Below are 18763 nucleotides of genomic sequence, written 5' to 3' on the forward strand. Positions count from 1 at the left end.
AAGCGATTCTGAGTAGTTTCAATTGATTGCATCAGATTCTGGTGGACTTTTGGCAGTTTGTAGTGGCATAGTCCGGAAAATGTGTCCGACTCAATGGGGTGTCCGAGTCAATGGTGAATCACGTTATATATATATGTATTAAGTTTCTGTCTTCTCACCGTGTTCTTTCTCCCTCCCACACAGATGCTCACTTGAGCCACCCTCATTACTGAAGGGACACGCGCTTTCCGTTTCGCCTCATCACCATCAGAATTACACTGACCACCAACACCGACCTCATCACGGCCAGTCTGCCAAAAATCTCGTCAATCCGCAACGGCGTGTCTCGCGCGGGGCCGCACCTGGCCCGCCGCATACGTCTTTCAATTGCAGGTCACACAGCGCACTTACACATCCACCTCTACCAACATGGACTCTTCAAAACCGACCACCACAAGTTTTCTCCACGACTCCCTCCAACCCACCGTCCACCGAACAGGACCCTACTCCTCGCGGCCCCCGTCCCCGCCCTACATCCACGTCCCACCACCCATCCACCCCAACCTCCGCAACCCTTCCAATGGAAGCAACACCAACAACCTCAACTCCTCCTCCTCCAACATCACAACAACCACCACCGCACCCGGCACGAACGACATCGTCATGACCATCCGCCCCTCCCCCGCCGCGGTCCACACCACCAGCCTCTCGGAAGCCGATTTACAGCTCATCACCCGCGGCTTCCAGCCGCAGTCGGCCCGCGACGGCGCGTCTGCATGGCTCTACGAGTCGCGCCGCCGCGCCCAGCAGGTGCTGGATTTTCTGTGGCTGGGTCCCGCTAGCGCCGTTAAGGACCGGGATTTTTTGAGGCGAGAGGGCATCACCATGGTTTTGTGTGCGCGGGACGCGAGGTTTGCTGGGGTGGGCGGAGAGGGGATGCTCGTTACGGGTGCGAAGAGGTACGTGGAGGGGATGGGGATTGAGGTCGGCGGGGTTGATGTCGCTGATGGGAGGGAGCTGGTTGGGGCGTTCTCGGTTGTGGTGGGGAGGGTGAATGAGCATGTCCTGGCGGTCGAGAGGGACGGGAGTGGCAGGCGAGGGAAGGTGTTGGTGGTGTGTGAGACGGGGAATGATCGGTCGGCGGCGGTTGTGGCGGCGTATCTGATGGCCGTGTATGGCCTGGACACCGTGCAGGCAGTGCAATTCATGCAGCTGCAGCGGTTCTGTGTCGCGCTGGGTGATGATTTCAAGTTTCAGCTGCAGACGTATGGGGATATTCTCAGGGCGAGGGGAGATGTCGGGATTATGGGCGAGCAGCAGCAGCAAAGGGGCGAGGTGGTAGGGGCGAATGTGAAGCGGCGGATCGAGCAGACGGTGGGAGAGGCAGGGGAGGAGGACCGGGGTGTTATTATGGCGGAGATGGACGCTGAACGGTATGAGGGCAGAAACTTTGCACCTTTCGTTGAGAGTTAGTTCAAGGCGCGACGCATGCTTGGAGTTGAGGGATCGAGATGGCTCACGCGGAAGCCGCGGGACGCTTGTTGTTTGGAGATTAGGTGTCATAGAAAAGGGGGTCGGATTTTGGCTTGATTTGAGACGGTGTTATACCCACACCACACGGCTAGGACTTGTTACCTTAGATAGCCATGTATGTATGATGGCTGCCGCACATGGCGCTGCAGAGCAGTTGTGTTGCTCTTAGCTGCTGAAGCTATATACTGTCGGGCTGGTACCTAGGAACTGTGCCTCTGACTCTCTGTTCCTCACCCTGGCGCTCCTTGAACTGTCAGTAATCTTCCGCAGTGGAACCGGTTTACCTTCCTTGGTCTCTTCTTCTTTTCTGCTTTTCTTTGTTTAGTGATTAGCGTTCCCTGATCATAGATGGAGCTAATGATCCATCAACATCGGCCAACACGGAAAATGACAGAGCAAAAACCATATCCGGGGTCGGGGTTCCGATGCGACCTCAGATGCAGGAAGAATACCTGCCATGGTTAGCATGTCGCTGCTGTACGGCCCCGCTCGCGTGCTCGATTCAAATGTGATACTCACTCTGCTCACCGCTCTGGTATTGTCCTTCCTCTCGAAGAGTGCTAGCTCGAACCTCTTTGCGATGGCTGATCAGGAGGCGAGTGCGGGTACAGATCCCGTCTACAAGGGATGGACTGTGCATGAGACGAAGAAGATCGAAGTTGATGACACCGTAATGCCCGCCCTGTCATCTTATTTATGACCTGAACCTGACATTGCCTCGTTCAGATCGTCAACGAGGCGGATGACATTCGTAAGTGCTGACGCCCATCAACCGTCCCGCTTGCGTAATCTCAAGTCGCAACCAACTCATGAACGGTTCCAGCAGCGCAGATACCAGCTATGCAACGTCCTTAGCATCCAGTGTTATCGACTACGAGTCCGATCACGGTCGTCGCTATCATGCATTTCGAGCCGGAAGTGCGTATTTGTCTTGTGTGTTCAAGGATGCGTGACGGGTCATGGTCTAACACACTCGTAACCATCAGGATACTCCCGGCCAAATGACGAGCAGTAAATGGACCGCCTGCTGCTTTTCCACGGCATCATGACCCGTCTCATCGGGGCGCTTTACCTCGCTCCGATCGACCAGACCAAGACCCATCGAATCCTCGACATTGGCACCGGCACGGGTGTGTGTAAGCAAATTTTCTTCAACGAAGTTTCAATCCGGAATCCTTGCTCATACAGATAAAGGGGCTATCTCCATTGCGGATGACTTCCCCGACGCCACGGTTCGTCCATCCCCTCCAGCCAGTTCCCTTGAACATCCCCGGACTAACCTCACCCTATCTTGACGTAGATCCTCGGCAACGACCTAAGCGCCAACTTCCTATCCGCCGCCCCACCAAACGTCAAGTTCGAAATAGACGATGTTGAAGACAATTGGGTCCAGCCTTCAAATACGACTGGATCTTCTGCCGCTACATGGCAGCGTCCATCCACGACTGGCCCAAGCTAGTCTCCACCATCTACGAGTCCGCTCTCCTCCCTTTCTCACTATCTGCCCCTTTTTTGTGCCAATTCTCTAACAGCAAGAACCCACACCCAGGAACCTCACCCCGGGTGGCTATGCCGAATTCCAAGACTTCAACCTCCTCTACTACTCAGAAGACGGCACGTTAACTCTAAACCACGCCCTGCGCGAGTGGATCACGGCCCTCTGCGGCGCAGCAGAATCCCTCGGCCGGGACCCGAACCCGGGGTCGAAACTAAAAGCATGGGTCAGGGAGGCCGGGTTCAAGGGGTCATGCACCCGCGGTACAGGGTTCCCATTGGTGCGTGGGCGCGGGACCCGATACTCAAAGAGGTCGGCACGTGGAACTGGCGGCAGGTCATGAACGGGCTGGAGGGCCTGTCGATGCGGCTGTACTGCGGCGTGCTGGGGTGGCGGGAGGAGGTGAGGGGTTTGCTGACGAGTGTGAGACGGGATCTGGCGGATACCGGGGTGCATGCGCTATTCATTTGTGAGTTCTTTGTTCCCCTTCGTATGCTCTCTCTATGTGCGTTGTTGCGTCTACTCGGGTCGGTTGCTGACTGAGTGGCGTTGTAGTCATGTTGTGTACGGGCAGAAGCCGGAATGAATAAGGACCGCTGAGCGGTGGTGAGAGGAGAGAGGATCGGGATGAGGTGTCACTTGCTCAAGGGTAGAAGATCCTTACTGGTCAAAGTGCTCTATTCTTCTCGTTTAAACATGTCCGTCCTTTTTCCAATGCCTCCTCTATCGACAACATAGTATGTCCGGGTTGAAACAGGCAGTGCAGTCTGAAATGATCTGCAGGTTAGAGAGGTTGGCTAATAAGCCCGCCGTCCCAAAACGGGATCTGAGGCACGTTCTGCGCCACGCGCTGCGGGGTGCTGCTGATTTGGAGTCATCTTCCCCACGCCATGGCTAACGTGGTTATAGCCGGGGCGGGAGACCGAGCATCTAGTGCAAGCCTTCCCCGCATCCATTGCTTCCCTGGCCATGGGATACATTATTCCTCCTCCAATGTGGTGCCGCATGGCTGAGGCGGAGAGGGTTACTTCCGGGATCGGCAACCTCAGCGCGATGACACCGAGTCACGGAAGCCTTGGACGGGATTGAATCGGTTGATTCGGGAAATGAGAGCCAGAGCACTACCAGGCTGTAATGTCCTCCACTTCAGCCTCACCAAACGTGCTGCTCTTCGTGAGCTGGCCGACTGAGCTCTCCACCACCGCTCCATCCGTATCCTTATCCATGATATCGGGGAGAACCTCCCTCAAAAAATCGAGGATATAATGGTTTACCTGCTCGAACTGCAAGAGAAAGGCGTCGTGACCTTCGGGACTGTCGATCTTCTCCAGCCGGGCGTTCTTGATGTGCTCGGCCAGCTCCTCCTGCTCAGCAAACGTGAACAGCCCATCGCTCTCAATGCCGAGAACCAGAGTAGGTTGTTCGATCATGGCCAGCGCCTCGGCTATCGTGCCGGCACGGCCCCGGCTCACGTCGTGCGTGTCCAACTTGCGGGTCATGGCAATGTAGCAGTTGCTGTCGAAGCGCTTGACGAACTTTTCGCCCTGGTAACGTAGATAAGACTGAGCAGAGAAATAGGTCGAGCCCTTCGGCATCACTTCGCCGCCTGTGAGGCTGCCGTTCTTGGGGCCGTGGAACTGCGGGTCATGGGAGGAATCGTTGCTGTCGTATTTAGGAGTCTGTCCTCCGTCGCTGTTTGTGCGCGACGGACTCCGCTTCCACTTGTGCCCGTCGTTGTGGATGTGGAAGTGAGCCTCGGACGGGGTGGAGGGTGAGGGCCTTTCGCGAATCGTCTGCCGGCGCGAGGAATCAGGAACGTTGCGGCCAAAGCGTGCTTCAAACGAGTTCCGGCTCCTGTAAGTCAGAAGTGCAGCCATGCGGGCGGCCCCGAGGCCTGTCGACGGCGGGTCGGAAAACGAATAGTAGCCGTCGTCGTACTTGGGGTCCGCATAGATAGACTGCCGCTGGGCCTCGCCCCAGCTGATGCCCCATGCGCTGTGCCTGCTTGAGGTGGCGATGGGGACGATGCACCGAACATAATCCTTGCCGAAGTAGGCCCATTCGAGGACGAACATGCCCCCAAGCGACCCTCCAATTACGGCAGCAATCTGTTTAACGCCAAGCTCGTCGAGAAGCAACTTGTGCAGCCTAGTAGCGTAGTGTGAGAACGAGGCCCTCCATGCAGGAGGAGGTAACCTACCTGACATCATCTCGGATGGTTGTCAGAGGGAACTCGGGACCATAACGGCCTTTGGACGGGTCTCCGTCCTTGGCCGTAACTGGACTCGCCGTTCCGTATGGACTCCCCAGACTGTTCATGCACACAACAAAGAAGCGGGAAGTATCGAATGCCCGGCCAAGGCCTCCGAGCAATGGGCCCCACCAGTCGCTGACATCGGCGCTGCCCGTGAGAGCATGACAGATAACCATGACATTGTCGCCATTAGGGGAAAGTGTGCCACGGGTCGTGTATGCGACGGGGACATTGTAGAGGGTCACCCCGGACTCGAGCGTGAATGACGGGATCACAGCTATGTGCTGGTCCGGGATGAGAGCCGCGAACGGATTCTCGGGCTGCGACGAGATTCTTTCTTGGAAGTATTCAGTCACCGTTCTTCTCGGCAAGGAGCATGAGATGTGTCTTAAAATCGTCCACGGCAGGTGGGAATGGATGAAAAGATGCGGGATGAGGAACGAGATTGACTCACCGTAATTCGGCCGTGGGCCACTAGGTACAGAATCTGGGGTCATGGCGAATGCGAGAAGAGACTGATCGGGGCGGGAGAGGTTGAGATGAACTGGGGAGGAATGGAGAAGAAGGCGTGCCCAGCGGCTGCACACTTGCTATCAAAAATACTGGGTACAACAGGGAGGAGTCATAGAGAAGGTTGCAGTTGCCGATACCTGTACTTCGTAACTTACGGGGGTTCCGTCAAGCATTCATTGGGGCGGCGATCTGTCGCGGAGCCGCAAGCGTAGATTGCGCCATTCACCCGAAATCCATCCATGCTAGCTTTGCGGGCTGCATCTTCGCTGCTTTTCGATTCAGTGGCCGGCAATCGGCTGTCGGGGCATGAAAAGATTGACTGGCCTGTGCGTCGTTCAGGCACCCTGACGTAAGGTGGGACAGCCGACCTGCTGATTGGATCAGGTTAAGTACAGTGTAATCAGTACTTTTGATCCAAACATTTCTCCAACAAATTAGGCTTTTGCTACTTTGGTCCCAAGCCTCTCGGCAGCCTTGTCGGATGAGGCTGCCCGCCCGTTTGTTGGGGAGCAATCACGCCCAGAGCTGCGATTTGGCGACTGACGCGAAGCAATTGTTCGGCTCCCACTTTTCGACAACACCGCTCACAGCTGGCAAACCCACCAATCCATTTTCTGTTCGCTGCTTTGAGCAACAAATCCATTTTCACTGGTCTCAATTGATGAGCATAAATCCTCCTTGGTTGTCAGTATATAATTTCCCTCTTGCTCGCCTGAGCATTTGTGCGAACTGCCAACAACTTAACACGTGCACCCCATACCTCCATCCCCCCTAAGCATCATCGACGATCTTGTCATCTAACTCGCGCCCAAGTATTTTCAAAGGTAGCGTTTTTTGGGTTCTGGTTGCGAAAAGACGGCGACCGGCGGCGGCACGCCGCGCTCTCGATAAATGAGCCGACCTCTGTGATTCCCCTCGATAATGCCGCCGAAGCGCAAGAGAAACGAGCGGGGTCCTGGCGATACTGGGCCCTCTAGGCCGTCGCCTCACCGACCTTCAGATACAGCTCTGGGGCAGCATGAGAGAAGCTTTGATGGAAACCGCGGCGGCCGTGGTGGTAGGCCGCGGAGAGGCGAGCGTCGCGATTCTTACCAGTCCAGCGCCGCGAATTCATCTTTTAGCGGCCCCGACCCCAGATCACCGCCGCTCCCGAGACCCTCAAGCTCGTCCTCCTCGGCCGCACACCCAGCTTCCATCGCAGCAACAATACCAGCTCCTGCACCGGCATTCGTGCCTGCGCCAGCTGCCCCCGCGACACCGCTGGTTCCCATCCAGCCCTTTTACGACTACAGTATTATCACTGAAGACCGCGTCAACAGATGGGCAAAGAGTGGCCGCCAAGAAATCGTCGACCATGGCGTACAATCGCGAAAGGATGAAGACCTTACCGAGGTCGTCATGATATTTCAAGAGATTATCCACTCCGTCACCGAGGGCCGACTTCAAGGGTCTGATGCAGGCAGCGTTGTCAAAGAGGTACTTGGGCCGGAGCTGTCAGAGGAGGATCGCAATGCAGGACTCTTCGATGCTCACACCCTTTTCCTCGACACCGTCTCGACCTTCATGGACGTTGAGTCGGGGCCACTCAGGCCGCAGCTGCGCGACTTCATGATTGCAACCGAAGTCTCTCCGACGCTCATGCGGTTGGTATTGGACCCGCCAATCCTCCAACACCTCGACCTGATCCGCGACACTTTTGTGAGGATGGGTATCCGTCAATCGACGAACCTGCTCTACCGCCAAGCGAACTACAACCTATTGCGGGAAGAGACCGAGGGGTTCTCGAAACTAGTCACAGAATTGTTCACGACCAGCAGTTCTGAGCCGCCCAGTGCAGAGGTCGTGCAGGCCACGTTTAACAAGGTTATGGGCCTTATTGGGACCTTTGATCTGCATCCCGGACGGGTCCTCGACGTGACTTTCGATGTCTACGCCGCCGTCCTCATCAAGCAATTCCGTTTCTTCATCAAGTTCCTGCGTGTTAGCTCGTGGTGGCCCCGCTACCAGCTCCGACAGCCGGGCGATACTTTCGTGGGGGGACTACCCATATGGGCTTTGCCAGACCATCCGGGCTGGTACGCCACGGATGAGGAGGAAACCATGCTTGCCGAACAGCGGCTGAAGCGCGACATTGCGTTTTGGGACAGGGCGCGCAAGATCAAGCTTGACGCTTATTTCGAGCTGGGAGGCAGACAACTGGCCGCATCCGACGAAGAGCGCCTGGAAAAAGGGACAAGTGAAGACGGGCCGGAAGCCAGCTTTGAGCAGGACTGGATTAGATTAACAAAGACGTTACCACCCCCCGGCAACCGAGACGCTGCCCAGATGTTGGGTTTCAAGCTGCGCTTCTACACGTCCGAAGCGAGAGACGTCGAAGACACGCTGCCGGCAAATCTGCTCTATCTCATCGCCCTCCTCATTAAAGTTGGCTTCATCTCGCTGACCGACCTCTGGAATCACATATGGCCTCAGGATGAGGAGATGGAGAACATGAAGGCACAAAAATTGAAAGAGCTGGAGGAGAAGGAGAAGGCGAGCCGACCGGGCGGGGAGAGGAATGCTCTGATGATGGCTGGTGCCCTCCCAGACGATATGCCCCCGCCTCCGAATACCTCGGGCCGCCGCGATGCCACTAGCAAACCCGAGCCCAACAAGCCAGAGCCAGCGGAAGAGCAGCCGAAGTTGCCCGAGCCCCACGATCAGAAGGTGCATCTTCTCAAGTGTCTCCTCGCGATTGGCGCCATCCAGGAATCCCTCTTCATCATCGGGCGACACGAATGGATCTTGGAAGCACACCCCGACATTTTGCCCCTGTTTCACCGCATTCTCCATCACTCCATTGAGCTCGTGTACCAGCAGAGCAAGCCGACGTCTTCGCGCCCGACGGAATGTCCGCCCAAGAATCAGCCCGACCCCGACCAGTCGGGTGTGCCTAAAGGGAGCGTGAAGCTCAGCACGCCCCCCGTCAAACGGGCTTTGAGATGGCCGTATCCAGACAAAGCTGATGTCGGCGATGGCGCGTCATATCGCTTTTACTGGGACGAGTGGGCCGACAACATACCCGTTTGCCAAACCGTGGATGACCTTTTCACCCTGTGCGACTCGCTGCTCAACGTCATCGGCGTCAACATTGGGCTGGATGCTTCCTTGGTGGCCAAGCTCACCAGCATTGGCCGCAAGAGCCTCGCCGATGATCAGTCCCCCGACAATGTGGCGCGCTGGCTCGGTTTGCTCAAGCGCCTGCTGGTTCCGTCTCTGAGTCTGAGCGAGCCTAACTCATCAATTGTCGACAGCGTCTGGACCTTACTCAAGCAGTACCCGATCAAGACTCGGTTCATCGTCTACTCAGAGTGGTACGAAGGCGCGACTTCCCGGCTTGAACCGATCCGGAAGGCCTTTGCTCGAACGAGGTTGGAGACGCTCAGCAAGATGAAACGACTTTCGCATAGCAACATCATCCAGATGGCCAAGAGCCTTGCAAAGATTGCCTACCCATCTCCCGGCGTCGTTTGCAAGGTTGCGCTGCAGCAGATCGAGTCATATAGCAACCTAATTGAGGCTTTTGTCGAGTGTGCGAAATACTTCACCGATCTCGGCTACGACGTCCTCGTCTGGTCCGTGTTGAGCTCGCTTGGCGGCCAGCAGAGGAGCCGCACTCAGGCGACCTCCGTGTTGCTCACCAGCAAGTGGCTGCAAGCGCTCTCGCGATTCTCAGGCAAAGTCTTCGAACGCTATTCCAATATGGACCCGTCGCCTATTCTCCGCTATGTCCACAGCCAGTTGCTGAACGGCAACTCGACCGACCTCGTCATCCTGGAAGAGCTAATCGAATCCATGGGTGGCATTGTCTCTGGCTTTGACTTCAACGATGCGCAGCTGCGCGGCATGACGGGTGGAGAACTGCTTCGTCGCGAAACTCTTGCCAGTCTGGGTGACAAGCGCGCAGCGTCGGTTCAGAGCGCCCAACGCCTTATGGGGGCCCTGTCGCAGTCGAACCTGGCGGGTCAACTGCTCATCAACATCGCTCAGTATCGGCAGAATGCCATTCACAAGATCGGTGACGACAATGCGCGCATCAAGTATCTTTCCACGATCGTCGACGACGCCCACAACGTCCTCTTCCGGTATCTCGATCTACTGCGCAGCAACTTGGACCCGGACACTTTCGACAGCCTGATCCCCGACGTTATTCAGCTGATGCGGGATTACGGCCTTGATCCTAACCTTGCCTTCATGATCCGGCGAGCCAGCATACGCTGGGACACTAAGGCTTCCACCTCGGCTAAGGATACCACGTCACAAGCGTTGAAGGCAACTGCCGACGCTGACGGCGATGTCAGTATGGAGGCCGCGACGGAGAATGGCACCCCTGCCCAAGGTGATGTCAACAACGGCACACAGGCCAGTAGTCAAGAAATGAAGAAGGCGAGCAGTCGCTTGCCGGAGTCGCTTCCCGATGCACTCGCACCACTGATCGACCAAATCCCTGACGTTCTGCCTCAGCAGTCGTGGCGGTATCTCACACCGGCATGTTACGTATTTTTCTGGTCGCTACAGCTGGGGAACTTGGTCTGGCCCCAGGACAGCTACGAGGCTCAAAGCAAAGCGCTGCAGGCGCAGGCCGAAGAAGTCAAGATAGACCGCTCAGATACACCACGATCCGCTGCAAACAAGAAGCGAAAACGGGAAGACATCCTCAACCGGCAACAGCGCCTTGTTCAGGAAACTAAGGAGGGTATTGAGCGCTTCTCCAAAACCAAACTGCACATCGTCAGGCAGGTCAGCAGCTGGTTCCCGGCTGACATCGCGAAGGCCGATGCGACGGCCGATGCCCTGCTGGAACAGTGCATCCTGCCACGTCTACAGGTCTCGCCTGTCGATGCGGAATATTGCTTCAGGTTGAGCAAGTTCCTGCACGAGTTCTCGACGCCGAATTTCAAGCTCATGTCGCTCTACGACCGGCTCTTCAACCACAATCGCCTCCGGGCCCTCATTTTCACATGCACGGTCCGCGAGGCTGAGCATTTGGCTCGTTTTCTCAAGTTCGTCCTTGGCGACCTCTCCAGGTGGCACGGCAACAAGGCTGCCTATGAGAAGGAAGCTCTGGGGCTCAAGGAGCTTCAGGGTACCAAAACTAGGGAATACCTCGGTTTTGCCACCACAGTTGATGCCGACGGCAAGCCGACTGGTTTCGTCGAGCATGATGCGTTCAAAGACCTCCTGTTCCGTTGGCACAAGGAACTCAATACCGCCTTGCGATCATGCCTCAATGGTATGGAGTGGATGCATATCCGCAATGCTATTAGCATCCTCAAGGGTGTCATTGACTTCTTCCCTGCCATCAACTTCATGGCCGACAAGTTCCTGGAGCAGCTTAAGACTATCACGGACCGGGAGTCTGCCTCATCGAATGCGCCGGAGTCTGCCCAAGGCCACCGCGTCGATCTCTCCGTCACAGCACAGACCACCTACTCTGAGCTACAGCGGAGGAAGTCGAAATGGGTTCTTGTCCAGGCATTCAGGCCGGGCGTGGTAGGTGCACGCCCTCATCTCCCAAGGCAACCAGATGCTGACCATCCACAGAAGAGCGACAGCAAGGACGAAAAAGGATCCCCAGCACCAGCCGCCTCTTCCCTTCGGGGCTCAGCGGCACCGTTCAAGCCTAATGGGGCGCCTTCGAAGCCTTCCGAGGTCGAGGATGGAGAGGTCGACGAGAATAGAGCTGGCCGTGCACCTATGAGAACAAATGGGCCAAATCTCCCAAAACCACCTCCAGCCAGGGAACCCTCAAGGGAGCCCAACGCTCCGGCAGCTAGGGCGAGCCCTGCAAGCACCAGTGCCGGTAGACCAGCGACACCGAAACCGCTCCCAGCCCCGCAGACCGGCAGCCGACAGGAGCCACCCAAGTTTTCAACCCTCCCGCCTGGAGGGCTGGGACTCCCGAGCAGGCCAGACCTACCCTCCAGGCCCGATCTTCCGATGCCGAGATTTCCCCAAGCGCGACAGGACAGGCGGGATCTTCCTTCGCGGGATGCTCGTGACTACCGTGACGGCCGGGACTCACGGGAGCAACACCAACGCGATAATCGCGAACTCCAAGGGCCTCGAGAGAGCAGAGATTACCGGACGCCAGAAGCTTTGCGCTCAGAGCGCCCTCGCGACATGCCATCTGATAGACGTGCTCCGGATGCTGCGCAGCGCGAGCCCGGCCCACGGGATACGAGCCGCGATGCTAACCGCGAGCTTGGTCGACCCTCGGATCGGGGACGAGCGGAGCCTCCGCCCCGGCGACACGAACATGCGTCGCCCGCCGATCGGGATAGCCGCCCCGATAGTCGTCCGCCGCCACGGGAGAGGGGAGCTCCGCATGGTGCGGGTCGATCGGATTTGAGGCCTGCCAGGGAAACCCGTGCTACTCCCCCTCCGGTTCCTACTGCACCGAGTACCTCACAAGGACCCCCGATCAATCCAGAGCGCGCACGCATCATCGACGCTGGTGAACGGCCGGAGTTTCTTAACCCCGCCAGAGCTGCTCTGATTAACGAAACACGAGAGCCTCCAGCCCGACCCTCGCCGAGAGATCAACCGCGTGAGCGGCCTCCGCGGGCGGAATCGCCAAGACGATCTGACCGCCAGCCAGCGAACGCGCCGCAACCCGACAATGCCCCCGACGATCGCCATGGCCGGCGTCGACACTCGCCCCATCCCGGGACCCCGCGTGACGAACCTGCAGCGCCACCTCCACGACATGATCGAAACGCGGAACGCGAAGAAAAGAAGGCTGGGCCGAGAGACTCGTACGGCACTCAGTCCCGCCCAGGCCACGACCACGGTAGACTCAATCAGCAAGATCCTGAATACGGTCGGCTGAGCGCCACTCAGTCAGTTATCGACATGCCGCCTGATGCGCCGTCGGGCCCGCGAGGCCGTGGTGGGCGGAATGCCGCTAGAACCGGCCCTCCGATGCGTCCTGACAACAGGTTCCCACCGCTCGAGCCCATCCGCCCGCCTACTCCTGAGCGTCACCCGCCAACAGGCCCTTCAGCATCACGCTCACGCCGTGGTCCCTATGACGGCGGGAACCTGAACTCGCCGACATCAGCTGTTCCACCTGCGGTCGGTGTGCACCCAGACAGAATACGTCAAATCAACCAGGCACCTCCGCCGCATCCACCTCCACCTCCGCCTCCACCTCCTCCCACAGGACCGGCGGGTATTCATCCGGATCGTCTCAACCAGATTGCCGCTCAGCCATCGGGACCGGGACCCCACTCACGCCCGCCCATGCACACGCCCGATCGACTGCCCATGTCGGCACCCAACTCGGGTTCACGGTCGACGCCATCCGGGCCCAGGGCCGCTTTCTCGTCGACACCGACCGGCCCTGCTGCTGGCAACGACCGGATGAGACCAGGTGGTAGACAGCTCCAGGGTATCCAGAACATGCTTGACAAAGCTTCTGCCGACAATGCCCGGGGTCCTAGCCTGCGGATATCCCGATCACGGCCCAACTTGGCGGGTTCAGACGCCCAGATACTGGCGGGCGCCTCACCCGTGACGACACCGGTCCAGGAGCGACCGCCCGACTCTTTCCGGGACTCATCCCGGCGCGACATGAGCAAAGACCGTGTTCCGCGCGGACCCGAGCCGATTCAAGTCGTCAGTGACAGCCGCGATACCAGCGGCCGTGGGCCGCCTGCCAACGGCGACGACTATGGCTCGAGCCGGACCGACCATGACCGTAGCCGTCGTGACCACCATCGGTCGGAGCGCAGCACCCGCGCGTCTGGGCGCACCAGCCGGGAGCGTACGCCCGATCGTGACCGTGTTGAGTCCAAGGACTCGCGTGACCACCGAGACAGACGCCCGGGGGCGCCGTCAGGTGTGCCTGGCGGCAGCAACAGGGACGAACGGGACTCGCGCCGGTCAATGCGGGAGTCTACAGGTGGCGGCCGGGAGCCGATCCCTGGTGGACGAGACCTGCCGCCGCCACGCGAGTCGAGTTCTCATCGCGGCCATCGCGGTGAGGTTGGTCCATCGGGGCCTAGGGGCGATGGAGGACAGGGCGGCAGTGGCAGGGGTGAAGGGTCTCATGGAGGCCGGAGTGAAGGTGGTGGAGGAGGCGGAGGAAGAGGGGAGGACTATGGCCGGAGCGGGTCTTCAAGGGGTAATGCGCCGCCGAGGGATTCGAGGTCTTCGAGACCGGGCGATGAGCGTGGGGGAGATGACAGAGCAAGGAAGCGACGGAGCGAGGGCGTTGATTCGGGCGGTGGCAGTCATCAGGACAAGCGGCAGCGGCGTTAGTAAAAGCCGATCTGCCACCATCATGTCTATGTCACGAAACAAGGAATTTTGGCAGGGTGATTTGCCGACGGAGAGAAGGACAGCAGACCGAAACGAGATTGCGAGCGAGTCGGACCAGATTGTGGAGGATGCACGGACACGGATACAAGTTACTATTCCGGTCAGTCTCCATCAAGGTTGAGAAAAGAACATACCACCAGGCGAATTTTCCTAAAGGCTCTCGGAGGGCGGATCTATTTCGACAAGAGACTTTGCACTTTTTACTCCATATCATTGCTTTCGGCCTCAGATGTTATCAAGAACGGTCGGCCATGATGCGGCCTCAAAATTCACATTGCATTATCAACCATTTCCCCATACCTTCGAGGATATCATGCATGCGAGCGGCAATAGAGAACGAGTGAGAGCGAGTCCTTTCCGGTGACGGACTCCCTAGCTTCGCCGCATGTTCCTGGCTGGTCACTGGCACTTTGGTACAAAGCGGAATCGACGATGTTGGGGCAGAAGCTATGGCGTTTATAAGTGACAACTGCGATACATGGACCAGAACTATATTGAGGAGGATTCCTGCATCTAGAGAGGCGTTATATTATGTGGGGTGAGCTAAAAGGACAATCTTGCTGGTGTTGTCAAGTCAGGGTCTTCTCATCTTCAAGTTTCTTCACCAATCCGACGCGACGCGTTTCACGCCTTGATGGTGTTATTGAAGAGCGCCTCAACGTGATGAAAACTCTAGAGACATTGTACCAACGTTCAGCTTGTTGATAGACATAGACGTAACAAAAATATAAAGTGGCGAGAGTGCATTTGCAAGTTCAATGGTGGGCCTGGAGCAGCTTCAGCAGATCAAGATGTAATGTTTCGAGTGCATTGGCATCCATCATTAATGCGCGTATAGGCTCAATCATCAGCTTACTTTTATCATCGTAGGCATCAAGAGGAGCAGTCCGCAATGCTCTATCATAGACACCCTGCCGGCGCTCGGCGCTTCCCTAACCCAGCTCATGTAAATACGTTCCGTAAACCCATCTGGATGCACAATCCCGTCGTATAGTTCAGAGCGGAAAGGCGACAACAACTCCTCCGCAACTAGCCCTCAAGTACCATGGAGATGAATGAGCCATCCCATCCCGATCCAGTTTGTTTCCCCATGATCCGTTCCCTAACTGAAGTGAGGACCCAATCCGCCCTCAGTGACCCTGAATCTTGCAATGCCCTTGCTGTGAACGCCGTGGTATCTTGAAATGCAGATGCAAAACCAAAAAAAAAAAAAAGGACCGTCCTAATGCAGCAAAATGTATGTCAAAAAGGAAGACTTCGCGTATCGTCTCAATCGTCATCCGGATCTGGATTTGTGGGCCTCAACACCCTCTGCGGCTGGTGTACCCGTCTCGAATAGTCGGTATTATCCTGGAGCGAGGTGAAGCTCTCACGGCTCAAATTTTGGTCGGCGACGTACAGGCCTGTGGCGAACGGATCAAGCCGGGGATCGACAGGCATCAGATGGCTGCGTCGCTTGTTTTGTGAATCTGCAGCTCCGGGGTACCGGATCTCGCTGACCTCGCCCGCTTTGGGCGTTCCAATGACACCAGGCGAGCCGCTGCCTCTTGTTGGAGAGGCAAAACCGTTGGTATCATCTTGGTTCTGCCTCCTTCGCTTTGAATACCATAACCATAAGAAGGCGGCGATTACGGCGAGGCCGCCGACGACGCCAACGACAATACCGACGATGGCACCGGCCTGAAGGCCCGCGGAGCCTGTGTTGTCGGCAAGAGCTGGGTTGTTGGCATGAGTCGGCGTGGGGGTGGCAGTCACGGTTCTGATGGTTCCGTCTGCCGTGACAGTTACCAAGACGGGTGGGTGCGACGAGGTACCGCTAGTCTGACAGCAAATAGTCAGCATGCGCTCTCGGGCAGAGAAAGGTACCAAAGATTGTGCCCGGCCCGCGAGGACAACAGCATACAGTGTTTGGAGCAGAAGAAGACGACGAAACGGTGGACGACGTCTCGGACAAAGTCACGATTGTGGTGGGCTGGACGGTGCTGCTCTGCACCACAGTCTCAGCTTAACTCGTTACAATGGCCCGGGAGCCAGGACAGCTGACATGTCAGGAAAGCCCATAAGATAGGCAGGACGGAATATCTCAACAAGACAAACGGGTGCTCGGGACGGTCGGGCACACATGTCAGGCGGGTGGGGAAGGGTTTCGAAGAGGATGACTTACGGAACTAGATGGTGGTGTTGTGGTGCTGGGATTAGCTGGAGGCGCGGTCCCCGTCGGATTGAACCCGGCGACCTGCATATACCCAAAAAGCCCATCCCCACCGCAATAATCTGAGGGGAAGCCAGGACAAGGCATCTGGCAATCGGTGAGAGGCTTTTGGTCGGCGGTGTTGGGGACGAGATTCGAGCACCAGCAGTTATGGTCTTGGATGATGGCGAGGGCGTATTTCAGGTTGGTGCAGTTACCGAAGCAGAGGCCATCGCTTTGCCAAATGGCGTTCACTAGAGGTAGGTAATTAGTACCATGGTAGGCTGAACAAGGTTGTGAAGAGCAACTCACGAGGTTCCATGTCGGCCGTATTGACGGTGGCGCAATACTCCATGGGGATTGAGGGCCCATTCGGGAGTTGGGCGCAAGTCGTACGGCGGACAAGCGCAGCTATGCTGAAAATTGCCTTTAGCAGGGCGGCTCGATGTGTTGCCATGGTCGGCAATTTCGATGGGTGGTGTTGTCGGCGTTGCACGCAGATGATGGCGGCGGTCGATGTGATGGTTCTCAATCCGCAACAGTAATCGTTTTGGCCGAATCAGAGTAGGTAGGCAGATGCTACGGAAGCGGCTCGGTCGACCAGCCCATGGGAGAAGTGGCAATCGCGGCTCAGGCGGCCATGTCGAAGTCAGGGAGGCCGGTGGATGAACTGGACGAGGTGTTGGACTCTGGCAGAGATGTCGGCGAATCGATGGTAGGGCCGCGCATAGAAGTTAGGATCGAAGTCGACTACTCTGCAAAGCCAGCCAGGGCGAACCCGGAGAGACGGATAACAAAGGAAACGGAGCAAGAGACAGGGCGGAAGAGGGTGAAAAAAAGTTGATGAGAAACCCAAGGGTGGTTTTGGCCTGCGAGCGGGATAAGCTTGGCCAAAAGCCTGGTCCAAACAACCGACGGGAAGAAACAACCTGGAACTGCTGGAAGCCAACGAGGTGGGACCGGCACCTTTTGGAAGTGGAGACGGCGAAGATGGCAGGATTCGAGATGATGGTCCGAGCTCAGGCGCCAAGCTACCTTGTCATCGCTTGCAATTGGGAAAAAACGTGTCGTCCATGGATGTCCGTAAGCTGGAGCTTTGTCTTCCTTCCCATCGAGGTGTCTGGCATGGTGTGTTTGCGGCGAGGGATCCGGTGCCAAAAGGGCGGCACAGGCGCATTCAAAGGATGGCGTCACTACCTCCACCGAGCACAATAACATAGCGTCCAGCCAAGCTCATCCGTGCAGGGGCCAGGTTCGCGGAAGTTGAACGTTCACATCTTCATCTTCACTCCCCGTGCAACTAGATCCGCGAATTGGCTTTTACAACCTAAATGGTCCTCAATCCCCTCCTCCCTACCGATGCCGATTTTCCGGCATTCTCGGCGCATCTCATGGCGGTAAAAACCTCAATCGTACCCGTATTCTGTTGCTCAGGTACATTCTGGCTTTACGAAAGGGAGCTGAGTGATGCCGTTCCAACGAAACCTATCACGAGACTCCTCCCCCACATACATTCTAACCAGCTTCAGACCTGCAACCCATTCTTGTCCTCGTATCTTGCACAAAATCCCTGTTTAAGGAGCAATCAGGCAACAGCTGTGCCGACACCTGATTCCGCAAGCCCATTACTCCGAATCGCTACCTGCAGCAACAGAGGGGCACATGCTGCTTTTCTCGTGTTCCGAGACAATGACGGTAGAGGAGGAGATAAAGCCGTCAGCTGCCACGAAGACGAATAGTCAACAGCATCCAACACACGGTTTTCAAGCGGTATACATTACCGCTAAGAAACGTTAAACTACACAGTTGTCCCTCTTGTCCTCTGGCGAATACACAGTGCAATACACCCCACAACAGTCCACAAATCGCCCAAGGTGAAACAGGTTCCAGTCAACTGTCACACACTCCACTCTCCCAAGAAAATGCATCTGCTGGCAGATCGACAGGAGGTGATGAATCTCAATTGCCCTGCTCCGACGTGGTAGCAAGACATGAACTCGAAAACGTTGGATGGGTTAAATTACACGGCCTTAGCGTTGCCGACCGCCTGTCCTCCCGCTTCTTCGCCTGGCGGCCCGGATTGGTTCACGGACAGGGCAGAGATGAGGATCGCCCGGCTGCCGGGCTGCGGCCCGGAGGTGACGGACGCCTCCCAGGGGTCGTGCATATTCTGATACACCATGTACACTGCTCTGGTTTCTCCGGGTCGACGGAACACCTATTGGATCTGGACACGCCATCAACATGGGAAACAAATTTGACATCGTGGCTTGCAAGCACCACTTCTCGAAATCTCAGACATGCAGGAACGAAATCCGTGGATAAACATTCTACAAAAGCAGTCACGTACTTCAAGCTACACAACCACAGCTCCTGTGTTGTGCCGACAATCAATTTACACGAGATATTTGGGACCACTACGCGCCGGCGCGCG

At 57.0% G+C, this 18763-nt stretch overlaps 5 protein-coding genes across 5 annotated transcripts; 3 read left to right on the forward strand and 2 right to left on the reverse strand.

The window, feature by feature from the left end:
* Window positions 1-603: 603 nt before the first annotated feature.
* On the forward strand, window positions 604-1446 carry N657DRAFT_535040 (phosphatases II; the record flags this gene model as incomplete). The annotated part of the gene is made up of 1 exon (XM_062787768.1): window positions 604-1446. A coding segment is annotated over one exon (843 nt), but the record flags the coding sequence as incomplete, so codon positions are not given.
* A 1111-nt stretch (window positions 1447-2557) lies between these two features.
* Window positions 2558-3607, forward strand: N657DRAFT_678938 (uncharacterized protein; the record flags this gene model as incomplete). Its single annotated transcript, XM_062796123.1, has 6 exons — window positions 2558-2648; window positions 2707-2744; window positions 2813-2868; window positions 3062-3287; window positions 3344-3497; window positions 3582-3607. 6 exons carry the CDS (start codon window positions 2558-2560, stop codon window positions 3605-3607), a joined length of 591 nt encoding a protein of 196 aa, XP_062649679.1.
* Window positions 3608-3670: 63 nt separating this feature from the next.
* Window positions 3671-6034, reverse strand: N657DRAFT_642660 (homoserine O-acetyltransferase). Its single transcript, XM_062792387.1, has 3 exons — window positions 5716-6034; window positions 5208-5598; window positions 3671-5155 (listed from the first exon to the last, which is right to left on the reverse strand). The coding sequence occupies exons 1-3, from the start codon at window positions 5756-5758 to the stop codon at window positions 4129-4131; spliced, it is 1461 nt and encodes a 486-aa protein (XP_062649680.1). The 5' UTR covers window positions 5759-6034; the 3' UTR covers window positions 3671-4128.
* A 661-nt stretch (window positions 6035-6695) lies between these two features.
* Window positions 6696-14078, forward strand: N657DRAFT_568473 (uncharacterized protein; the record flags this gene model as incomplete). Its single annotated transcript, XM_062788594.1, has 2 exons — window positions 6696-11306; window positions 11361-14078. The coding sequence occupies 2 exons, from the start codon at window positions 6696-6698 to the stop codon at window positions 14076-14078; spliced, it is 7329 nt and encodes a 2442-aa protein (XP_062649681.1).
* Window positions 14079-15125: 1047 nt separating this feature from the next.
* On the reverse strand, window positions 15126-16932 carry N657DRAFT_282272 (uncharacterized protein). The gene is made up of 4 exons (XM_062786617.1): window positions 16642-16932; window positions 16303-16583; window positions 16042-16125; window positions 15126-15959 (listed from the first exon to the last, which is right to left on the reverse strand). Exons 1-4 carry the CDS (start codon window positions 16784-16786, stop codon window positions 15408-15410), a joined length of 1062 nt encoding a protein of 353 aa, XP_062649682.1. The 5' UTR covers window positions 16787-16932; the 3' UTR covers window positions 15126-15407.
* Between the last annotated feature and the right edge of the window lie 1831 nt (window positions 16933-18763).

The sequence above is a fragment of the Parathielavia appendiculata genome (genome assembly GCF_033297405.1).
Source record: "Parathielavia appendiculata strain CBS 731.68 unplaced genomic scaffold N657scaffold_3, whole genome shotgun sequence".
Classification (NCBI taxonomy): domain Eukaryota; kingdom Fungi; phylum Ascomycota; class Sordariomycetes; order Sordariales; family Chaetomiaceae; genus Parathielavia; species Parathielavia appendiculata.